Raw genomic sequence first — 22672 nt, 5'->3', positions numbered from 1 at the left:
CCGCCTTGACTAATGGGCAATAAGAGATGGAGAACATTGATGAGGGGAAAGACAGAGGGGAGGATAAATACATTGCACAGAGAAAAAGATAACTGACAATCCACCTCCAGAGAAGTTACGTTATGCTCTCATGCACATCAACAATTCTTCTGTTCTAGCTTCTTTTGTTTCTGCATCTTCTCTAACAGCTACTGTAACATACAGGCAGCCATTTCCTCTTAAGCTTGTGGACCCTTCATGTAATAGTCTTAAGAATATGATTCACGGAGTGCTGAGGTCCAGGGATGGAGCACAGCTGCTTGCCTGCTCAAGAACCAAGACATCCAGCCCAGCAGCCAGGACTGCCGGCTGTCCTCCAGAGTTTCCATAATGTCACCCAAACCCACTCAGAGTCAGGGTGAAATGGAGTGCAGCACTGTGAATGAGACCATCATTATTCAATAAGTTTAGAGCTGGAGACCATTTGCAAAGAGGAAAAGAAGAAGAAGGGAATGCCTGGAACACAGAGGGGATTTGTTCTTGTAATGCCAAAATAATCAGAGAAATTTACAATATGAGGTATGCATGCATCTGTATTTCTGTAAGTGCCATTTTAGTTGTAAGCATTCATGTGTGACTATGGAGAAATTGTGTTTCGTGAGCTGTAAAATACATTTTAGCTACTGTCTAATGAAAAAACCTGGACATTTAAGGCTCTCAACAGTCCCCTTAGTGGCCGTTAAAGTAAAGCAGTACGCACTACATTTACATTTTTCTTCTTATTTGAAGTTGAAATGTATTTATTTTATGTTCAGAAGTCACTAAAGTCCTCAGCTATAAAATGTGAGGTGGTGTGTACAATTTACAGTATAGTGACACACAAAGACTGCACATCCACTTCACCACACGCAGCTCATGCCGCTTGATTTCAAATATGACAAACGTCTTTGTGGGCTCCAACCATTTACTGTAATCCCCGGGATTATCATGGGCATCCTGCCAGAGAGGCTGCAGGGTCATCCCTAACCTGACACCAGGGGGATGAGAGTCATGGAGGAGCCCGAATATTTTTTTCTGCGATTTTGCTGTCAAGCTCATAAGGCCCCAGAGGACAGACCGGCACCCTCTTTGTCCAAAAATACCTTCACAGGCACTCCAGTAACTGTCTATGGAGATTGGAGATCTGGAACAAAAGCCCAAGTTTATTTCCAACCCTTGGCAGTCACAAGTCGAATACAAACTGTGCACTGTGCTCAGCCACTAAATGGAAACTTCCATTAAATGTGTACAGTGGATTCTTTTCACGAACACCTGACATTCCTTCTCATGCTTAAATAAGAGTCAGTCTACAGCCATGCTAGCAGCTCATGCCAGCATTCTAACATGCTCACAATGACAATGTTAACATAAATAAAATATATACAAATATAATATACCATCTTAGTTTAGCATTTAGGCATGCTAACAATTGCTAATAAGCACTAAACACCGAGTACTGCTGAGGCTGATGGGAATGTCATTAATTTTGCAGGTATAAACCAAAGTAAATTAAAATTTGACCTGATGCTGGCGTCAGAGGAAAAGTCAGACTATCACCGAAGTCATTAAGATTCATCCTCTGGGGACCACGAATATCTGTACCATACTTTATGACAATCATCCAGTAGTTGTTGAGATATTTCAGTCTGTGGTGGACCGACCAACTGAAAGACTAGCAATGCATTGGCTAAAAACAGAATCTTCATTATCAGAAAAAAATGTCTTATGGGAAACAATAGCCATATTTACAATATATTCATTTGTCTTCTATGACACCATAATGTTGGCCTAATAACAGTATAAACGGCTACATAAGAACTATAAGCTCTTTTTTTGTTTTTTTTAAGATTATTTTTTGGGGCTTTACCCTTTTATTTGAAAGTGACAGTGGATAGACAGGAAAGGTGGAAGAGAGATGGGGGATGACATGCAGCAAAGGGCCATAGGTTGGACTCGAACCCGGGCCTCTGCAGAGGACTCAACCTACATGGGGCGCACACTCTTACTGGGTGAGCTGGAGGCCACCCCACTATAAGCTCTTGAGCTCTTGAGTTAGTTGATTAATTGATTACTAAATCAATAGATAATGATTCAATAACCATTTTGGCAATTGATTAAGTCATTAATAAAGCAAAAATGCCAAACATTTGCTGTTTCCCTCTTCCCAAATGTGAGGTTTTATATTATTGTTAACGGAATATATTTAGGGTTTGGACTGTTATTCAGGGAAGAAAAGCAAATTACCCAAAATAGTGGGTAAGAAGAGTTTTTCCAAATGTCTTGATTGTATGTGTTTAATTACTAGGGCACAAACAGTTACTTTGAGTTACAGTATTTCAGCAGCCTTGCACTATCTTCAGTTTACTCATTACCCGAAACTGTCATGCAGCTGTTCTCCCCCAGTGCCGGGGAGTGCCTTCCAGCCAGCTATGCATCATCACAACAGGTTTCGTTTAGGCAGTTATTGCCCTGGGCTGGTTGGGCAAAGACTAGGAACAACTTCCAGGGCTTAGGCTCGGTGCATACATTCAGTGAACAGCAGTTGAAAGGATGTCGTCATCCTCCCTTCAGGATGCTGACGAAAATAAACAAAAGGTATTTACTGTCTGTGGTTAAATATGCAGCTCCCTTTCCAGTGGGATGCAACCACCTAAACACAATCTCATTCTCCAATTGCTGTTCAGAGAAAAGAGAAAGAAATGGTTTTAAATTATTTAACTTGACCCTAACATTACAGCAGTGATTCCGAGAGGCCAAAAAGACCAACTGTAAGAGCCCAGAGCAAATAAAGTTACAACCTGTGATCAGCGTGCTCACTGCTCTGTCAGATAGCCCTTTCTGTGCATCCTCTGACTCCAGTGATCTGTAAGCTTGAGGGTAAAGAGGTGCCTGTTGATTTTATTTCTGCTCTGCGTTGTGGTTGTAGTTCACTCATTCTCTATTAAAGATGAATCAAGCGGAAAGTGTTGAGGAAGAGAAAGCCCACTGAATTCGGCGCTGTTTTTACAGGCCTCTAGATGCCCTACTGGTCCAGTGCGCTGAGAATGTGGTGTTTAAAAAGCATATAGACATTAGGAATGTTGGAAAGTCATGAGAGGAGGGACACAACCACACTGTGACTGTGAACGAGTGCTGGCACTGGGAGTGGTGTTACACACTTGCAGTGTCTTGTTACCGTCTCTCGAGTCAAAACAATCACACCTCTGATTGTGAAACGTCAAGACAGCTTTGTTATGAGAAATGAGGCACAAAAAACATTAAAAATGACTTGAAAAACTCAATATAGAAAAGAGTCTCTGAAACTCACGTGAGTGGGAATTTTATTTAAGAATCTCTTATGATCCGACATTTTTGGATAAATAAATGTTTTTCTGCTTTCATCACTGACTGTGCAGTTTCAAACTGTAGCCAGTTCATGAAAGATTTTATATTTGTTGTTGTGAACACCCAGTGTCAGGCAGGTCTATTGCAGGAAAAATCCTCCACTGCACAGCAAGTGATGCGTTTCATGTTCCCAGCAGCAGCAACAACAGAACTTTGTATGGAAATAAATAGAGGAAGAAACTGGGTGGTTACATTAAAAGACGATAGCCAACAGTTCAGATCAGTCAGAAAAACTCAGAAACTAAATTTTCATTGACAGAACTTCCCGGGAGAAGAGTGAGGGACACGTGGTTTGAATGACAAGCAATCTCTGGAAAGTGAAGTGGGGGGGAAAAATCCACAGCGTGAGCGATTAGTAGCAAAGATGTAAGCAAAAGAACAAAGAAGCACAAGATTCCTGTGGATTGCCACTTGAAAGCACATTCCAGCATGACTAAACAGAAAGTATGAGTTTTAGTTTTCATGTGAGAATCAGGTCAGGCATTAGAGAGTCAGCAGAGATGGGAAACAGAAAGAGACGTGAGTGTACTTTTGCAGGAAGTTTGGGGAAACCCAGCCTGTCATGACATGGACTAAGAAACAGCACGCACATCTCCTGGCTGGGTAATAGTGTGAGGCCAAGGCTAGAGGGATCTTTCCCAGGCACTCTTACCATATTGGGAAGAGATAATAATGCCTCAGGCTCTATAAAAAAAAAAAAATGTGACTGACCAATGTGCCCCTTGACTGTCAACAGTAATGGCTCTTAAACAAGTTATCACAGAGCCACATTGACATTTTGACCACTTAACAGCTTGGTTTGCTTTAAAAGTCCATTAAGATACAGATACATGCAGTGGTGAAACATACTATGCCATCTATCACTATGCATGTATGAGATAGATAATAGATACAGTCATACACAGATACAATGGTTTTTCTCATTGGAATTCCAGTAAATCGCTTTCTAATTCTCCAGATGGTCTGGAGCTGAATGCAGGGCAGAATACAAAACACAGCTGAAAGTTGCCCTCTGGTTCCCAGAAGCCATTTAGACCTCCCTGTTTCTGTTTAATGCTTCTTAAAATACCTATTCATTTAGAGCTGCAACATAAACACACACACACACACACACACACACACACACACACACACACACACACACACACACACACACACACACACACACACACACGCACAGACATACAGATTTACACTTAGTAATGACCTCAATTAGATAAAAACTTCACCACAGTTTTCACCCATCCTGCAAGGACTAAACCTTGTGGAAGAACCGGAATTAATGAGACCAAACTAATCAATGGTGCAACAACGAGGGCTGGAAGCATTTAAAATAGCAATGCACATCTAACCATGCCAGAGAAATGTGAACCAGACGAGACGCAAGCTGTTTAAATAGCCATGCCTCAGATAGCGATCAATAATGCTTTGTGAACGGAGCCAGACCACAGCAGGCAGACTTCACCAGCAATTAAAAGGGAGACAATACATTATGTGAAGAGGCTGAAAGCTTGGTGGTCAAAAAGAAAAACAGCTGTATGGAAGTGATGTTGTGGCTGGTTTTATAATAGGTAAAGTAGGTACGAAGAAGGAAAGCTCTGTTGGCATTGCTCCTCATTTGGCACATAACTACCATGGTAGGTTCCTCCATTTTGGCCTCCCTTTGATTCCCTCAAAGGTCAACACCGTCAAGACAGTTACAAGCAGTGAGTGAATTCACAGGTCAAGTTTATTAAAGTTTAACTCTAAGCTAAAGCAAAGTCCACTGATCACAGCGATTTCATTGAAATAAACGATGGGATACATGCTATGTGCTTCAGATGAAAGCCTTTTATCATCTAAGTGCAAGCCAATTATTTTTCTTCTTGAGAGAAAATATGAACATCTGTGTTTGCTGTGTATCAGTGAATAATGGCATATTACACAAGGTCCTCTAAACACACACAGAAGCACACATGCTTACCAAACACAAACACACACACACACACACACACACACACACACACACACATTTGCCCTGTGGGTTGGGTGACGTCATGTTTGTTGTGGGGTGGGTGGCTCCTGGCTGAAGATTAAAGACGACCACTGCCAAAGGTGGTTTAGGGTTTTAAAGATGGACAGAACAACATTCCCACTACATCATTAGGCACTTACAGCTCAGAGATAAGGAACTCTTTAAGTTGTGGCCCCAGGCCCCAGAGGACCCCGACCCCTGACTGACAGGCTCAAGTAGATTTACTCCCAGGGTCGACATGAGGTCCAATGAAAAACAACATTCTCTCACTGACTGACCATGTAACGTAAAAAAATAAACTCCCATCATGTCTCCCAGAACATAGTTTTTAGGTTTGGGAATGTTTATGATAAAAGAAGGAATTCCCCCTGGGAAGATCCCATAGTCAGTCCTGTGACTGCCCAGCCATATCACTGGTCAGAAAGCTGACAAGAACCTAGAGTCTGAGATGATGAGATGCAGATCTCAGGGTAGCTCAGAGCAGTTAATCCACCAATTCTAAACAAGACTGGGATGAAAGTAGACCATGGCTTTCTGTGCAGGAGTCTCATCCTACTGGTTGCCTGGTGGCCAAAACTACTTCCCCAGCAAGAAGCATATGACAAGACAAAGTAAGCATGCTTTATCTGAGAAAGTCCCATTCTGATGGCACAACACTGCTGACACAGATTCCTTTCTGTGGAACAACAGTGTTTGACACTAACGTCACCAGTAGTTGTTATTATGAGCATATGAGCGTGTTTAACTTTGACATTTTTAATGCCTTGAGACTTTTATATAGGGTGGAAAAAGCTCCCGAAACAACATTAATAAAATCCCAAGTCACTAAAACTTTCAGTTGAAACCTTGATGAATGAATCGGAAAAATAAACTCAATTAATGTATTTCTTTCAGGGTTAAGGGAGGTAAGATGTGGTGGCCAGCTGTGTAAACTCTGGAAACATTACTTTCTTTATATTAATGATTCTTTAAAAAATGTGTAAAGGAAATAAAACGTATATCAGATTGACTGTCTGTCTGAAAATGTGGCAAAGGAGGAAACTTAATCAAACCAGTAGATAATATATATCATACCTGGCTGATATGTCAGCAAAACATCAGTCTAACTCTGATGTAAACACCTAAACACTTGGGAAAGTTACCGGTCCCTTCAGGCCCATCCTGTCTCAATTATCCGCGCCCTTTCTCCCCCAACAGTCGCCTGACCCTGGCCAGAGCATGGGAAGAGCCAGCCACACACAGTGGACAGCACAGGAAGGAATGCAAACACAAGGCACCAAGAGACATGGCTGGCACTGAAGTTTCTAGCAAAGACAACAATCATAAATAGCAAATGCACCAAGCTAAAAAAAAAAAAAGAAAGAAAAGAATCTAAAAACAAAAGACATCCATCTGAAGTTGGCAAGGTCAAAGCAATTTGTCAAAGAGATGACTGCTGGAAAAGTTGGAGAGGAGAGTTGGAGGCAGTCCTCCCACGGTCGCAGCCATTGACAGGCAGGCACCATGGCAGGGCTGGGAGTGGATTGATGTCAGCCTTTAAGACAAGGTGCAGACAGAGATATGAAATTGTCTTACCTGACGTGTCCCACATATTCAGCTCAATCCGGTGCTTGTCTATCTCAAAACTGGCTGTGTAGTTTTCAAACACCGTGGGCACGTAGCTCTGAAAATAAGAGATTTATTTTAGTTATCTAATTAAGATGGACAAGATAGGTGGGTTTACACAGCCACGGATTCAGAAGAGTAGACTAGTGGGAAAAATCATATTTGAAATGATGCAGCAGACAAATAAAATAATGGCAGACCCATTTCACAGAAAAGCTTGGACTGGAATCCCTTTGGGGATATTTTAGACATACAGTACAGTGATATTATAGAAGATGGAGACAACGCCTTAAAGTTTTATGGGCAGTACTGCAAACACAATAAAAGACAATTTAGACATTACAGGACTATCACAGTGATTTTACAGGCATTCTTTACAGTTCCCTCTCCAGCAGCGCTTCCTCTCTGTCTTTATTTCACGTTTCTGTCTTTGGCAGGTGGATATAACCTGCTGAACAAGAGCTGAAGTTGAACTGTTCAGTAAGGAACTGTTCAGCATTACATTTTAATGGCAGTGCTCACTCATTCACAAACTCCTGATCTCATTTATCTCGAATTATTAAAACACTTAAGTTCAGACTTCTGATAGACCTACCTCTGGATAGCAGTCCTTGGCAAAAACGTGCAGGAGTGCCGTCTTCCCACATTGCGTGTCCCCAACCACCACAATCTTACAGCGGCTGCCTAGACTGTCCATGGTTTGTCCGTCAGAGGTGTGTTGTTGACGCGGGGATGGATTGCATCCAGCATCCAGCATAGGAGACGCAGCGGAAAAGAACACGGGAAAGAAAAATGAGCAAATACATGCACCAAGCCGGTGCGCTTTATCCAGCTCCTTCTGTCCGATACGCGCAGCTCCCTGGTTCCGCTGACAGACTCTGTCTGGTCGGCGCGCACAACCCTCCCTGGTAACTCTGTAGTTTGATTACTGGCCACGCCTTCCTAATATTCATGTCTGAGTCACATCACTCAACTGTAATAGGCTGCTAATCTGATGGGAAATAAAAGGTCTGTGGGACAAATAGTTCGAGTGACCTTATCCTGTTTGTTTTTGCCTTCTTGGTCTTTCTAATATCTCAATGAGTATACTAAAGTAGCGAGACTCAAAGAGTTTATGGAGACAATAATCTCCCTGCTGTTCTGTCGCAAGTGTGCATTTTTTATTAGGCCTACATCTGTGGGACAGAATAAAGAGTCCATGCATGTAGGCTATTTTGACCCTGATAATAGTACCATTAACCTATTGGAGCTTCAGATAGCCTTACTATTGCTATAAAAAGTAATCAAAGTAATTGTTGGCCAACAGTAACTGGGTGTATCTGCACGCACATCCTATGGTTTGCTGTAACATTTGTATTTGTGTAATTTCTGTAGACCACAAAAACAAACAACTCAGAAATGCACTGTGGAAGCCTTGTAGGCTACTGAAACCAGTTACTGAAGTGTAGATTACTTGGCTAAATGAGTGGCTTCAGCTCTGATTTATTCGCTAAAGAGATACTACAGTGAATAAGTCACACCTCTTAGAAATCAGGTTGTAAGGTAGGCCTAATAATTTATTCACTGCAGTCGTGGATGCTGTGATAGATTCCTCTGCAGTAAGAATGATATTAAGGAATATGATGAAAACCATTTAAATGCAGTGTGTCCTCCTTAAAGTAGCAAAATAAAACTCTTAATATGCTAGAACTAGGCTTTTAATATTAATGATAGAAGACTGTTTTAAGTGAAAGCATGTATAAATTCTTATTTGTATTTTATTTTTTAGTATATAGTATACTGATCACTGAATAAAGACCTATTTTTCCTCCTCACTGCTGGGAAAGCATCATGAATAATCTGCATAGTATACACTTGATTTAGTGCCGCATGACCTCTTAATGGAGATACAATAAATGCAGCGTACATAGATAAAATAGTCCATCAAATGAAGTAGTTAGAGGTGACTGGGCTGCCTTTATGGGTCTCATTGCCTTGTATTTAGTAGATGTTCCTTTTAAGTGCTCCACTGAGGAGTTATTGGTTTTGTGAATGAGATAATTAAATGACGCAGCACCACGTGCCAGGGCCAGGACAGGTCAGCAAACCAACAGTCTATGGTCAGCACTGTTGAGTCACTGTTTTCTCCCCTGAAGACCGACACTGCCGCCTTGTGGACATACATGACAATACATCACGTGGAAAACAAAAACAGCCATAACACAAAAAGCAGAATTATAATATATCACTATATAATACAACAGACCTGCAAACCTTTTACATTACTTGTTCTCTTCACATTATGTTTGTAGTTAAAATGGTTGTATTGTTGGGTGTGTCCCTCTTTCAGTGGTGGAAAAAGGACTCCTTTACACAACAATGTAAAAAATACTCCATTACAAGTAAAAGTATTGCATTCAAACCTGTACCTTAGTGAAGTAGGCCTATAATTAGATAGTACAGGAGGATTATTAGCATGCATATAAAAAATACTGGTTCTGCTGAAAAATGGCCCCTGTGACTGATATTATGTATGACATTACTATATTGTTCATATTGATGCATTAATGCATAAGCAGTATTTTGTGTTGTAGCTGGTAATCGTGGTCATATGGTTATTTTAATTTGCCTACTTTATTTCGGTAGTTTATTCCAAAAATAGGGGTCCGAATCAGGGGCGTAGCACAAAATTCTGGGCCCTGTAGAAGGGCATTTTCTATGGGGCCCCTCCCCGCATCCACAGCTATTCATTCTAGCATATTTTTGGGCCCTCCTCACATGAGGGCCCTGGGTACTCAGTCCCCTTTTTCCCCCCAGTCCAACACCCCTAGACCGAATGGTCGCAAGAAAATTCTGAGGGGTCATGAGATGACTAATGTGGTAGAAAAGAAGAAATGTTTTACAACACAGTTTTAAAGGCTCTGAACACCCACAGAGGTGTTTTCTGTTAATGTGGTTGGTCTTCCCCGGACTGTGTGAGTGTGTATAGACTGTATAGACATCTTCCTGAGTCTCCTGTTAGCATTGTTGCAGGGCAGGACACCTCTGTCATTCTTAGATGACGATTTGTGACCTAATACATTTCCCACCACTGTTCCTATGCCCCAGCAGTAGGCCTACCACACTGTGGATTTTTAAAGTGCATTTTTAATTGTTCTGGACCTAGCAGCACACATCTTTCCAAATTCAAAGATAAGAGAAACACAAAGAGAAAAGAAAGAAATAGGGTACTCTGGTCCACACTCCAGTAGCCTGGTAGGTGGCGGTAATGCACCGCAAATGCTATATGTGCCACCCGCTAAACAAAAAAGAAGAGGAAGGTAATTTGCAGAGAATATACAGTACTCTGGGAAAGCTAGCTACATGTTGAATGTGTTGCCGAGTGTCAGAGAGTAGGCTTGCAGTTAGTGATAATAATGCAATAACATTAAGGATGAACTCATTACCATTACTGTACCTCGGCATAGTTAAAAAAATAAAAAATAAATAAAAAAGGTGGTTGCATTGCACAAATTAATCACTCGTTAATGCACCACCCAGCCAGCACGCTAACAGCTTTAACTTGCTTAGTGTTGATTCGCCGATCTGACTTCAGTGATCCAAATAAACACATCTGGCTAACATGCTAAATGCTAAGATGCACACGGTGGAGCCGTAACTTCTGCTTCACTGAGGAACTTCTATCTTCAGTGAGCAGTGCGAGGCCTTTCTGATGTCTGTGACATTAAACTCCTTCTCCCAGGTGTGACTGCAGACTCCCTTATTTAGAGAGTCAGACTTTGAGGAGGCAGTGGGAGTACCTGTGGGACAGAAAGACTGGGTGCAACGGTTACATTGTGCTTTGAGAATGAACGAGCACAGCAAGTTGAACCTAGAGCAGATTGAGGTTAACTTCAGGGTGCACAAGAGTCGGTAAATGGCTGGCGGCGTTCAGCCGGCTGAGTAACAACAAACTTAGTACTTTGTGTGTGTGTGTGTGTGTGTGTGTGTGTGTGTGTGTGTGTGTGTAGTCCATCGACAGGTGGAAAGAGAACTAACTTAAAATAGAAATTGTGATTTGATTAAAAGAATATATCAGCTGTAAACACCTGAACCCAGATGTTGCAGTTATGTAAGAGTGCTTGAAAACTAGTTAGCAAGCGAGCACAGAAGTTTAAATAGGTAGTTAGCTAAAAGTAATGAATAAATTGGTAGAAATAAATAGCTAAAAGTAATAGCTAAACAGTTGAAATAGTTATCTTAAAGTATTGCATAAGCAGCTGAAAGGGTTAGGGTAGGCCGACTTACTAAACAGTTCAAATAATTAGCTAAAAGTAATGGACACATGGTTGAAACATTCATGAATCTAAATATTGACAGCTCCAACAATATCCACTTTCATATAATGAATAGTGTTATACATTTGGAATTGATGAAGGGGTACATTAGTTCATCTGACAGGGCTGTGGGGGTACATAAGACCAAAAAGGTTGGGGACCACTGATTTAGGGGAACTGACCCTTTAGAGTCAAAGTCACTCTTTGAGTCAATAGAACAGCAGGTGGCAGTATGTATTCATTACTAGAGCAGGATTTGTATTTTTTAGCTTAGACCTTAAAGGTTACAGACAAAGATATTTAATATTCTGTTGTGTAGTGAGAATGAATCTTATATAGCACAAGGAGACAGTTTTGGTGTAGGCTAATCACGCTCCACATATCCACAAAAGCATTTATGTGTACATAAATGCATAAATACTTACAGTTAATAGTATGTGGATTACACTCATTCTCATGCTCACTATTCAACACAGTCTGTTGCATCTGCCAGCAAGTGGGTGTTGCGTTCTGCATTCCCATTACCTGTATAGTATGTGCTAAGAGATGCTTTAATGGATTATGCTACTCAACCAATAAGCTCATTACACCCAAGCGTGAATAGTGCAGAATTGCCACTGCCAGATCACTCAACAAGAGGGTAGATGAAAAAAAAAATTATATATATATGGCCAGTGATTAAATTGGTAAGGAGCCAGTATGCAGTAACTTGCTCTCAGGTTCTGCAAACTTGCCAAGAAGACTGCAAAACAAACAAAAGCTTTTACAAACAGCATTGGCTCCATCATATGTAATGCATTCTTTGGCATCATCTGTACACTGCAACCCTGAGACTAACCATTGATTTTCTTTATTGCGCCCATGCCTTATAAGTTTGGTGGGATGAGAAAAGAAATTAAATGTTGTAGTGCACCTGTGGTGTCAATGTAAGTATAGTTATAAGTACATCATGTCAAGTACTGTACTTAAATAGATATTTTGTTGATTTAAATCCAGCCCTGTGTCATAGCAGTGTGTTCAGGTGAACAGTGTGTGGCTTCTCTCCGTGGCCAAGCTCGGAGCAGCTGAGATCTGCCGGATGACGCGAAGCGCTGCGGTTAAAGTGTAGTAAGAATTTGCTCTACCCTCACCAGCTACAACAATATATTGCTGCTTATACTTCAGAGTTTAACACAGTCGTTCCTAACCCCAGGGTCTGGACTTCCAAAATGATCTTGACAAAAATCTTATTCATCACAAGATGATCAAATTAAAAAAAACTTATATCTCTGCTTTTTTAAATTATGTTTATTTTTCTCCGACTTGTATCCAGTCTTTGCTTTTCTAAAGCCAAATACTGGACTGTTTTACTTCTTCAAGCTTCTATAAAACAGTTCAAATGAAACAATCTCAGAAGGCTAGAGTATATGTTTAAACTTTTCAGTCTATAAACATAAGGGAGTCTTACTTAATAAGGGTCATTAACAACACAAAATAGCAGCACTGAAGGCATTCAGCATCTTGCTCAAAGATATTTTAGTAAAGCGTGAAAGAATAACATCTACCTGCGTGTATCAAGAAGGTAACCAAGCCGAATAGACCATTAATACACCTTAATACTTTCAGTAATAGGCAGGTAAGTCACCATAGCCACAGAACATGAAGATTTTTATTATATTCCTTACATCATGCAGTAATAATTCATGCAGACAGCATGCATGGGATTTGAGTGATTTGTTATAAATCCCAGTATTTGCCTAGCTTTAATGGAAGTGAAATATCAGTGTGTTTGTATTTCAGGCACACATCCTCAGAGACCAGCAGACTCTATATGCCTGGCAGAGTGGTGACACAGTACTTTATTCAGGCCGAATTACACCACTGAGCAACATTATGCATCCAGTAACCTACTTAGACAATAGAGGAAGTCTCCAAACTACACCAGGTGTACAAGGCAGTACATCTCTGTTCCTGCATCCTATTCCTGAGTTCCTTTTAACTGCAGCCATTTCCTGTGATGGATACATTTTCAAACTCTGTTAAGCTGCTGGGACGTGTTCTGAAATGTTCTTCTTGGCCTCACAGTGAAACTATTATATGAAACTTTTGCATTATGCTTCTCTTCTAATCCTTTTTTCAGACTCCAACCTGCAGTCTAGAACATTTCCCTGACTGTGCTTTGCTGGTACATTACCATACTAGCCCTGTCAGAGCTAATGAGGAGAAGAGCCACTCTGCGAGCACCCACAGCATACTGATGTATGTTCAGAGTGGCTCAGTGCGGTTGGTTGGGAAAAACAGACATTCTGCCTTGTAACATTTTGCCTGTGTCAAAGGAGCATATCATTAATGCCTGCATCCTACATCATTAAGCCCCTATGGGATATTGATTGGGACACTGCTGACTTTGGCCCCAGAAGTACTGAGTGGCACTTTATGCCCACAAGGTGTCTCACCACTCCTCTTTGTGGTCACATCCATAGTCACATCTCTCTGGGCTGGTCTCTAAACTCTAAAGGCACAGAGCTGGACAATGTGAATAGACTGGTTTCTTTTTGTGACAAATATAAGAGATACTGGCAGTTGCATCTGTGATCACAAAAGTTTAACTATTTGTTTCTATCACACGAGCCACCGAGACTTTCTCCAAAATACTCTTTATTTTATGAGTGGCTAGGGCTGGGTATTGTTCAAAAATGTTCGATACCAGTACCGATACCAATACCGTGACTTTGATGCTGGTTCCTAAATGATACTTTTTTGATACCAATTTTACAAAATAAAAAGAAATTACAACATTACACATTACAGCACAAATCTTAGTATTTATTTCTCAGCTCCTACTATGTGAGCCCTGTCTACATAACGTAGAGTTTTTCCTGCCTGCCTCTACGACGTGTAACGTTAGACAGCCAATCACCAGCATTATTAGATCTGGGTAGAAGCATGCTGCATGTTTATTGGCTCACTGACGATGATGAGATTTACTCCATAGGTATTGAAATTAGGTATTGAATGACGAGGCATTTTTCAATACTCGATACTTTAGAGGCAATTCGGTCGGTGCCTAAAACGTATTGAATTCGGTACCCAGCCCTATGAGTGGCCCTGTTCCATGTGTACTGTGTATTGATGGATTGATTGATGATCCCACCCTGTGGCTCTGGCTCCCTGTACCGAAGCTGAATAATACAAAGCAGGTTATATTGTTTAATCAAAAACTGGCATGACCTCAACACAAACTCATATTTTTCTGAGCTGTCTACGCAGGGAAGTTGCAACAATGAGCCATACGCGAGCCCAAAGTTCCTGAAAATCCTACTGTGGAATATGCAGCATAAACAGACATTTCCTCTAGCTCCTACTGTTCCAGCACCACACACCTCACTGTAAAACAAGCAGCAGTAAGTAAGTCAGAAATAAGCAAATACTTGCTGAAAGAAATATGAATTCATTATCATTAGCCTATCAATTCATTGTTTCTTCTATTTCATCACATCTGAGGGGCAGAAGTGCACTGTATTCTGAAGATATGTCACAGTCAGCTCAAAATGAACAATCAATATGCAGTGTTTAGTTTATAGTGACTTCTTTTGTCTCTCAAGGATTAAACCTAATCTCGTTCTGTGGCTTCCCTGGCATGCTACTTTTTGCCACTTTTTTTCTTACATTACATTTTAATTTGATGGAGAGTAATCAATATTTTTTCAAGAGGCTTTTTCTAGGGTTGGTTTCAACTTTATTTGCCTTTCAGCTATAATGGGCATTTTTGCAAATCACCTCTCTGCAATATAGGCTTATTTTATAGCCCTACCCAGACAGCCAAACCCACCCAATCACAGGCGCCATTCCCTGGGTTTCATCAGCTCTCCGTGTTTTCCAGCCTGCCTCTGTCTCGTCCCACTCACACTCTGTCAGAGCGCGGCGTTGACAGCCACTGGCCACTGATCAGCCCACTTTGTCGGGGTTTGTGTCTCCATGCAAGACTGCTGAAAAATAAGCTCTGACTCTCGCATTTTCTTTTATTCGCAAAGGCAAGCATACGCGACCAAACAACAAGTCCGTCCACGGCAACAAAAGCACGAGGTGTAAAAAAGCCTTTAAGTCATTTTCTAGACTCATCACTGTCTCACAGCTCCCTGCACAATGTCTGGAGAGGACGCACCTGCCGAGCAGCAAAACGCCGTGGACCAGAAGCAGGAGACCAAAGCCGCCGAGGAACCCAAAGCCGAGCCTCCCAAGACGGAGCCCGCACCCGCTGCCGCCACCGCCGAGGCGACGGCTACACCCGCGGCGGCCACCGAGAAGGTCCCCGAGGAGGAGACGTTCACCTATCGCGCTCTGGTGCTCACTGGCTACGGGGGGTATGATAAAGTCAAGCTGCAGGTGAAGAAGGGCAAGCCGGCGCTCAAGGCTGGCGAGGTCCTGGTTCGGGTCAAGGCTTGTGGGCTCAACTTCGCAGACCTGATGGCTCGGCAGGGGCTTTACGACCGGCTGCCGTCCCCGCCGGTCACCCCGGGAATGGAGTGCTCTGGGGTGGTGGAGGCTGTGGGGGAAGAAGTGACGGACCGAAAAGTAAGCACACTCTCAGCTTTAATCCTGCCACTTTAAGTCTCATTTTACTGTGTGTGTTTTATTGTTGAAGTGATGAGTTTTTGCCTCGCTTCGTTTTTTTGGTTCTGAACTGCATCAGTATGGGCGTGTCAGGCTTTGCTCGCTGCTCAGGCAGTGGTGGTTGTGCTGTGCAGTTTCATGACTTAATGTTAAATGCGAATAGGCCATTGGGTCAGGTAATGAACACAACAATAGGTTAATAATAAATATCGATCTATAGTTTATGTTTGAGCTGTTATTGGTGCTCATCTATTAATTCACTCGTGCGTAGAGACATCACTTGTTATCTCAAACTGGAAAGCATGAAGCCTGTTTTTGTGTTCATGTTGTATGCAATCTCTGTAGAAGAAGTGTGTAAATCACACGAGTTGAGTACAATGAAGTCAGCAGCAGGCGTCGCCCCTCTTGTCTCCCCGGTTTTCAAATTGCGCTGAACTGTGCGCATTTAGATTGAGCAACTTCAAGTCCAAAATAGTTGCCTAGATGCAGATGGATTCATTGATAATACGCAACATTAGTTGTAAGTTTTAAGTCTAAATAAACACATGTAAACTGTGGGATGCTTACCACCCTTGCAGCACCTATGCTGTTGTCTACTGCGCTTTGATGTGTGCCAAGGCGCGGAGAGCTGCGTCAAGTCAGACAGAATAAGACCGGAAATTAGACTGCTCTGCCTTCAAAATGAAAGCTCTGAATAGTCACCTCGGAGAGTTTCCTTTGCCTTTTTTATTGTAGCAAAAGATGATAAATTAAATGAAATATGTGCACAATATGGAAAACATGTTTAGCCTAATGGACGTATCGAATTTGGTCATATAGCTACAGTGCACGTGTAGGCAATAGGTGTGCAGTTCTTCATCCTGCTTAGGGCCTTTAATGCTATAAAATGTATTTTATTTAAAATAACTTTTTGTTTAAAACGGAACAAAAATGCCTCCTCGGTTCCAGTTTGCTACTCCTAGTTTGCTTGCAATGTTGTTAATTAATAAGGGATTTTATTTTGGAGACGATGGCCAGAGGCCACAGTTATTAATATGGCTGACTTTACACCGGTGGCGGAGACCGAAGTCACCGACGCCTTTTGTTACCGGGAGCGACGGTGGCGCACAGACTCACCGAGTGGAAAGGGCGAGGCGCGCCGCAACAGACAGCATGGTGTTAGAAATAGGATCACTCGACCTCTTTCTCAACAGACAGCCTATCGCCTCTGTTGTGTTCAGAAAATATTAACACTTATTTAGAGTAAATATATCACAATTTAAGTTCAAACAGACAATGCCAAGTCAATTAAACAATCATAATACAACAGCTTTTCTTTAATGTTCAGCCACACGGAATGAAGTGGTGTTTGAAAGATGCTTAGTAGTCGCTTTCTTACATTGCATGATGAGTCACAGGCCTATATCTCCTGGCTGCATGGCATCACCACGGTAACGCTTTTGTAAGGCAATTAAACTACAATGTCGAAATGTTACACATAAGCCAGTGATGAACAAACACCATTTGTTGTAAGAGCACCACATATTCTCACATCAGTCAGTTAATGTCAGTGGGTAACATCAGGCTGATCAGATGTGTGATGCAAATGCAGAATCAGTGCATCTGGCTGGGAGTGGCACATATACCAAGTCCTTATGGATGGGGAATCTATGCAGACTGATAGGAATATGATTGGTGACAGGTCAGCCAATGGCAGCCATACATCATAGAAGGTTAAGACCCTTGTGTTTCTAAAATACTTAATAGCTTCTTTCCACATTGTCAGTAATGTAGATTGGATTTAAAGGTCACGCATTACACACACATGCACAAACACACAGCTTGTCATCAAGGCCTCACACTCCCACATCCCCTTGCAGCCCTTAGCTTATAGAATTAAGAGTCAATCTTCCTAATGGATGGAGATCTCTGAGATCTTTTGGCAGCCAACTCAGAGGGAATGTGCTGACCCTGACGGCACAGAATTTTTGGGAGGCTCATCACTCACTGCAGCCCTATCTGTCTGCCTTTCTATCACACACACACTCACACTCACTCACACACACACACACACACACACACACACACACACACACACACACACACACACACACACACACACACACACACACACACACACACACACACATACAGTGTACACAAAGCTATGCATACATCCATGCCATTTTGGTATCAAAACTCATGTATAGAAACAATTCAAACAACACTCATCCCCAGATATAATGTAATTAGACAGTTGCAGAGTTAATAAAGGCAGCACTTGCACATTGCACCTCTAGTCTCCCTGTCTTTGTCTTGTTTATTGTTTTCCTGCTTGCTGCCCCTTGTATTTGTATATGTATTTATTATCCACTGTATGCCTTCCATTATATTTTAATAACTTCTTTAAAACAAGTATCCCTTGAAGGGGACAATAAAGTTGAATGAGGTAATGCTACAGTGCTCTCACCCGGAATGACCTAAGAGGGACTGGGGGGAAAAGTGTATCAGTGAGTAAGCGAGGAGAAGGGGAAATATTACAAATCACACCGAAGCTTCCCTGACACCAAACATCAGCACTTTTTTCTCCTGACCTGCTTTTTTTTCATTTTTCATGCTCTCCCTCTGTGAGTTTTGGTTGGATCTGACCCATATGTTCTCAATTATCTCCCCCTGGCCCACATTGTCAGTCTGGTATTTCCTCCGTCCCTCCTTCCCTTCCTACTAACTATCTCTCCGTCTTTCTTATGATCTCTTGATTCTTCCTCTGTCGATCGTTCTGTCAGTGAATCCCTTTATCATGCTGTCCTCTCTTTATGTTACCATCCTCTCTGCTGTATGTAAGCAGGGCGCGGCCTTTATCCGAACATCATACAAACTGTGTCAAAGCACAATAACACCTATGCTGACACAAGGGAGATATTCGTGTGGGTGTTACATTTAACCATCTTCTGCCTCAACCTGACTCAGGAACACTGTATCAGAAATTTGGTTCATTCTTTTTTTTTCTCTGATAATTTTTTGCTGAGATCATCAAAGCTCAGAGCCACGAAGCAGCTGACTTGGAGGCCTGCATACCCCAAAATTGAATCACCATCTGATTAAGTCAATTCATGTACAGTTAACTGGAAGTGTCTTTGTTCAGTGTCCCCGCACTCCTGACCCCAACTGTGACTACATTTGATGCAGTGGCAAGAAGGCTGAGAAAGGAGGTGTGTGTGTGTGTGTGTGTGTGTGTGTGTGTGTGTGTCAGTCACACTGTGAAGATGTTGTAACAGAACTGTCACAAGGCTAGCTCGCTTGGCCTTGAGTGTTCCTATCCAGATTCTGTGTGACTGGCAGTAACTCGCATGCTTTACGTGGGCACAGAAGAATAGCTGCAGATGCATTTGAATGTGATTTGTGAGTCATATTTATGTGTGTTTCCTGTAAAAGCCTGAACTCCCTTGCCTATCGATTTGAGCCACACTGCACCCCTAATTAAACCTGCGAGGCTGATGAGTTTAAAGACTTAAAAAGGGGGAGGGGGGATCTCAGCTGTAGATGGGAGAGATCGAGTCAGCATGAATAACAAAGGGGAGAAAAGAGAAGTAGCCCACGGTGAAAAAGTGAAAGTAGAGTTTGAAAATAAACCAAATGAGTCGAACCTCAGACAGAAAGATGCGGGTGATGAAAAGAGAGAGGGAGAAAGTGGGAGAAAGAGGGAGATCTCTCTAATTGGAGTAGATAGACAGCGAGGCGCATTGCTCCCTCCAGACCATTAGAGAGGCCCGGGTGGAGAGGGTTTGTTCCCATGAGGAGAAAGCTTGTCTTATGCTCAGCCATGGGGAAGAATCTGGCAAGGACTCTGATGAGTGGAGGGAAGCCAGGGGAGAAGATGGGCCCCATTGTCCTGTCTCGCTGATGAGGAAGAGGGGATACGGGACACTCCTCACGAGAGAAAAGAAAGAGGATGTTACAGACAGAATGAGACAGTGAAGGATGAAGAAATGTGGAGGAAAGAGAGAATGTCAAAGAAGGCAGCACGACCGAGACACAGACAGGACGAGACGAGGGACTGGAGAAGGGGAAGGAAGACGTTCTAAAGTTGTAAGGGGAAAATGAGTCAGGAAGTGAAAGAGAAAGAAGGGAAGAGAAAAAGTGAGGAGAATGGAAACGGTGCAGGAGGGAGAGCTATGTCGAGAGGGGTGAATAAGGGGGAGGAAGAAAACAGGAAGAGAGTTATAATGCTGCAGTCCTCTGTTTCCTGTGTCCCTCGAGCAGGCTCTCCTGATTGGTTAGTGAGGGGCCAGGAATACGTTTACATCGAGGCTTGTCTTTCTGGAAAGAGACGGTTATGAATCAGAGGATCCTGCTTTGATAGGGAGTGTTTGGAACCACAACATGACAAGATGGTGATTGTGGCGTGCAGCACGGTGAATGATGTCTGTGGCTTCCTCACTGTCACTATAGTGGTTCTGAAAGATAGATCTAACATGGTAAACAAAAAATAGAGCCACTTCCTTTTTTTCCCCTGATTCATCTGTCACTTCATTATTTCTAAAAGTACTAATACCACACTGTAAAAAATACTAAAAGTCCTACATTGAAAATGTGACTTAAGTAAAAGTATGTAAGTATCATCAGGAAAATGTACTTAAAGTATTAAAAGTAAAAAGTACTCAATGCAGAAAAATCCTCACATTTTAGAAGCAATCAATCAAAACAGTTCTGTGTTTAATCGGCTAATCATTTCAGCTGGACTGTAATTTATAATAAAACATTGTTTTTTATTACCTACATGTGTTTTGTGTGCAAAAATCTTAATTTGTAAATTTCTAAGTAATGACAACAATTCTGTCAGTGCATCCACATGATACAAGCCTTTTGTGATCGTGCTTCTCACCAAACCCCCCCCCCCCCACCACACACACACACACGCACACACACACACACACACACACACACACACACACACACAGTTGCTATTAGCCAAGGAGGACACGGAGGATTAAAAAAACATGATGGACTCTTAAGAGGAGGTAATTATCTTTACTCAAGTTTCTACCAAGCCATACTGAGAAATACAGAGAGAGTTTTGTGGAGCCGATAGTCTTAACTAGCTTTGTATCAACTCATTTGGCAATGGCTTGAATGTAACGGACATTCATTATTATAAAAAGGTTACGCACTAAAGCTTTAAGTTACATTGTTTTTAGTAAATGGAAACAGGTACAGACAAAGAGCCCTTTTCTTTACCTTCTTCTCACCCCTCTGTCTTCCTGTGCCTTCTGTTCCAGGTTGGCGATAAGGTGATGGTGTTGAACCGCTTTGGACTGTGGCAGGAGGTGGCGGTGGTGCCGTCAACCCACACCTTCCTCATTCCAGAGGGCATGAGCTTTGAGGAGGCAGCGGCCCTCCCTGTGAACTACATCACTGCCTATATGATGCTGTTTGACTTTGGCAACCTGCGGCCCAACCAGAGCGTCCTCATCCACGCTGCTGCAGGTAAAGAGACAAATACAGAGAAGGATACACATGGCACACATGCACATAGGGCACACATAAACCCTTTTAATCTATGTCAATCTTAGGTTGGGAATGGATGAATCACTCTTCATGAAAGAGTCATACATTTAAATGATGGTTGAATTCATTATAAATTGATTAATAATTCATTCACAAACCAAAGCAAACATTGTTTTACTGTTTGCTGTAGTATCTATGAACAACTGTCGATTTATGTTGTAATCCTGCAACTGAAAACCACATTTAATCAATTTAATATTAGTATGTCAGCCCAGGACTTTTTTCTAACTGGTTCTGTAGTTAGCAGCAACACAAATCACAAATAATTTAGTATATTATCACCAGCCTTCTCTAGAGAATCATTTTTGAAATCCTCTGCAGAAGCTCAACACAAAGATGCAAAGCTTGTATTATGACTTTAAGGAAACGCCTTTTGAATGTTTACTGTACTAGACTTCTTCTTTCTCTGCACCTCCTGTTTATGCATTTCTTTTTTCTATATGAATTATGGCTGCTGGAGAAGGTCCCACTGTCCATAAGTATGAGATATGGCTTAGTGCTTTTCACTCTCTAGGACTGCACTAATACTGGAGCACCTGCCACCTGGACTGTGAGGTCAAAGTTCAAAGTGAGTGGGTGGGAGAAAGATGGGGATTGAGGGAGTAAAAGCACCTGTTTTGGGGTGTGATGCACTGAGCCTGAGAGCATTTGATTTTGCTGTGTTTACACAATCAGGCCAGCTGGAGAGAATGGGAAGTGCATTAGCCAAAAGAAATGGTTCTCTCCCCGTTTCTCTCTCGCTGTCTGCCGGTGTACAGCTTACACTTTTCCTCCTATTCCTACTCTGTCTGCGCAGAGGGAGTCAGAAAGGAATCCCTCGGCATTTGGGACAGTGTGTGGGCGTGGATGGCTGAGAGAATCAAGCACACGATGAAACCTGAGCCCGTTTTCTTTCTGTGAGACAAAAAAAAAAAAAAGACAGAGAGCTGTAGTAGGCTGCCAGCCCAGGTGGATGTATCCCTTGGTACTAACACAATAACACTCAAAAGGAACGAATATGTAAGAATACCATTAAACCGTGCAGTGTCCCCAGAGCTGACTGACAGCTAACAGACTCATAGTTGTGGAATTAGTGGTTCGCATAGGAATCCCAAATGTTTGCGTTCACCATTTCATCCAGCTGATGTCACTCATCTTGCCAGATTTTCTGTGCAGATTATGTTTGCTATAGGTGGAATGCTGTGGAAGTGTGGTGCGAGACACTTTCCCCCACTGG

The 22672-nt window shown here is 42.1% G+C and overlaps 2 protein-coding genes across 2 annotated transcripts in view; one reads left to right on the top strand and one right to left on the bottom strand.

Annotated features, from left to right (window-relative positions):
• The window catches only part of rnd2 (Rho family GTPase 2), a 30091-nt gene extending 22157 nt beyond the window's left edge, over window positions 1-7934 (bottom strand). The window contains exons 1-2 of the mRNA XM_031318952.2: window positions 7617-7934; window positions 6992-7079 (exon numbers count right to left, since the gene is read on the bottom strand). Of these exons, the coding sequence (XP_031174812.1) occupies window positions 6992-7079; window positions 7617-7778 (250 nt within the window). The 5' untranslated portion in view covers window positions 7779-7934. The remainder of the gene's footprint in view (window positions 1-6991; window positions 7080-7616) is intronic.
• Window positions 7935-15183: 7249 nt separating this feature from the next.
• The window catches only part of vat1 (vesicle amine transport 1), a 31180-nt gene continuing 23691 nt past the window's right edge, over window positions 15184-22672 (top strand). The window contains exons 1-2 of the mRNA XM_031318619.2: window positions 15184-15870; window positions 21168-21375. Of these exons, the coding sequence (XP_031174479.1) occupies window positions 15442-15870; window positions 21168-21375 (637 nt within the window). The 5' untranslated portion in view covers window positions 15184-15441. The remainder of the gene's footprint in view (window positions 15871-21167; window positions 21376-22672) is intronic.

The sequence above is a fragment of the Sander lucioperca genome, chromosome 21 (genome assembly GCF_008315115.2).
Source record: "Sander lucioperca isolate FBNREF2018 chromosome 21, SLUC_FBN_1.2, whole genome shotgun sequence".
In the NCBI taxonomy this organism is placed as follows: Eukaryota; Metazoa; Chordata; class Actinopteri; order Perciformes; family Percidae; genus Sander; species Sander lucioperca.
The sequence above is the reverse complement of the archived record's forward strand: the minus strand, read 5'-3'. Positions and strand labels throughout refer to the sequence as shown.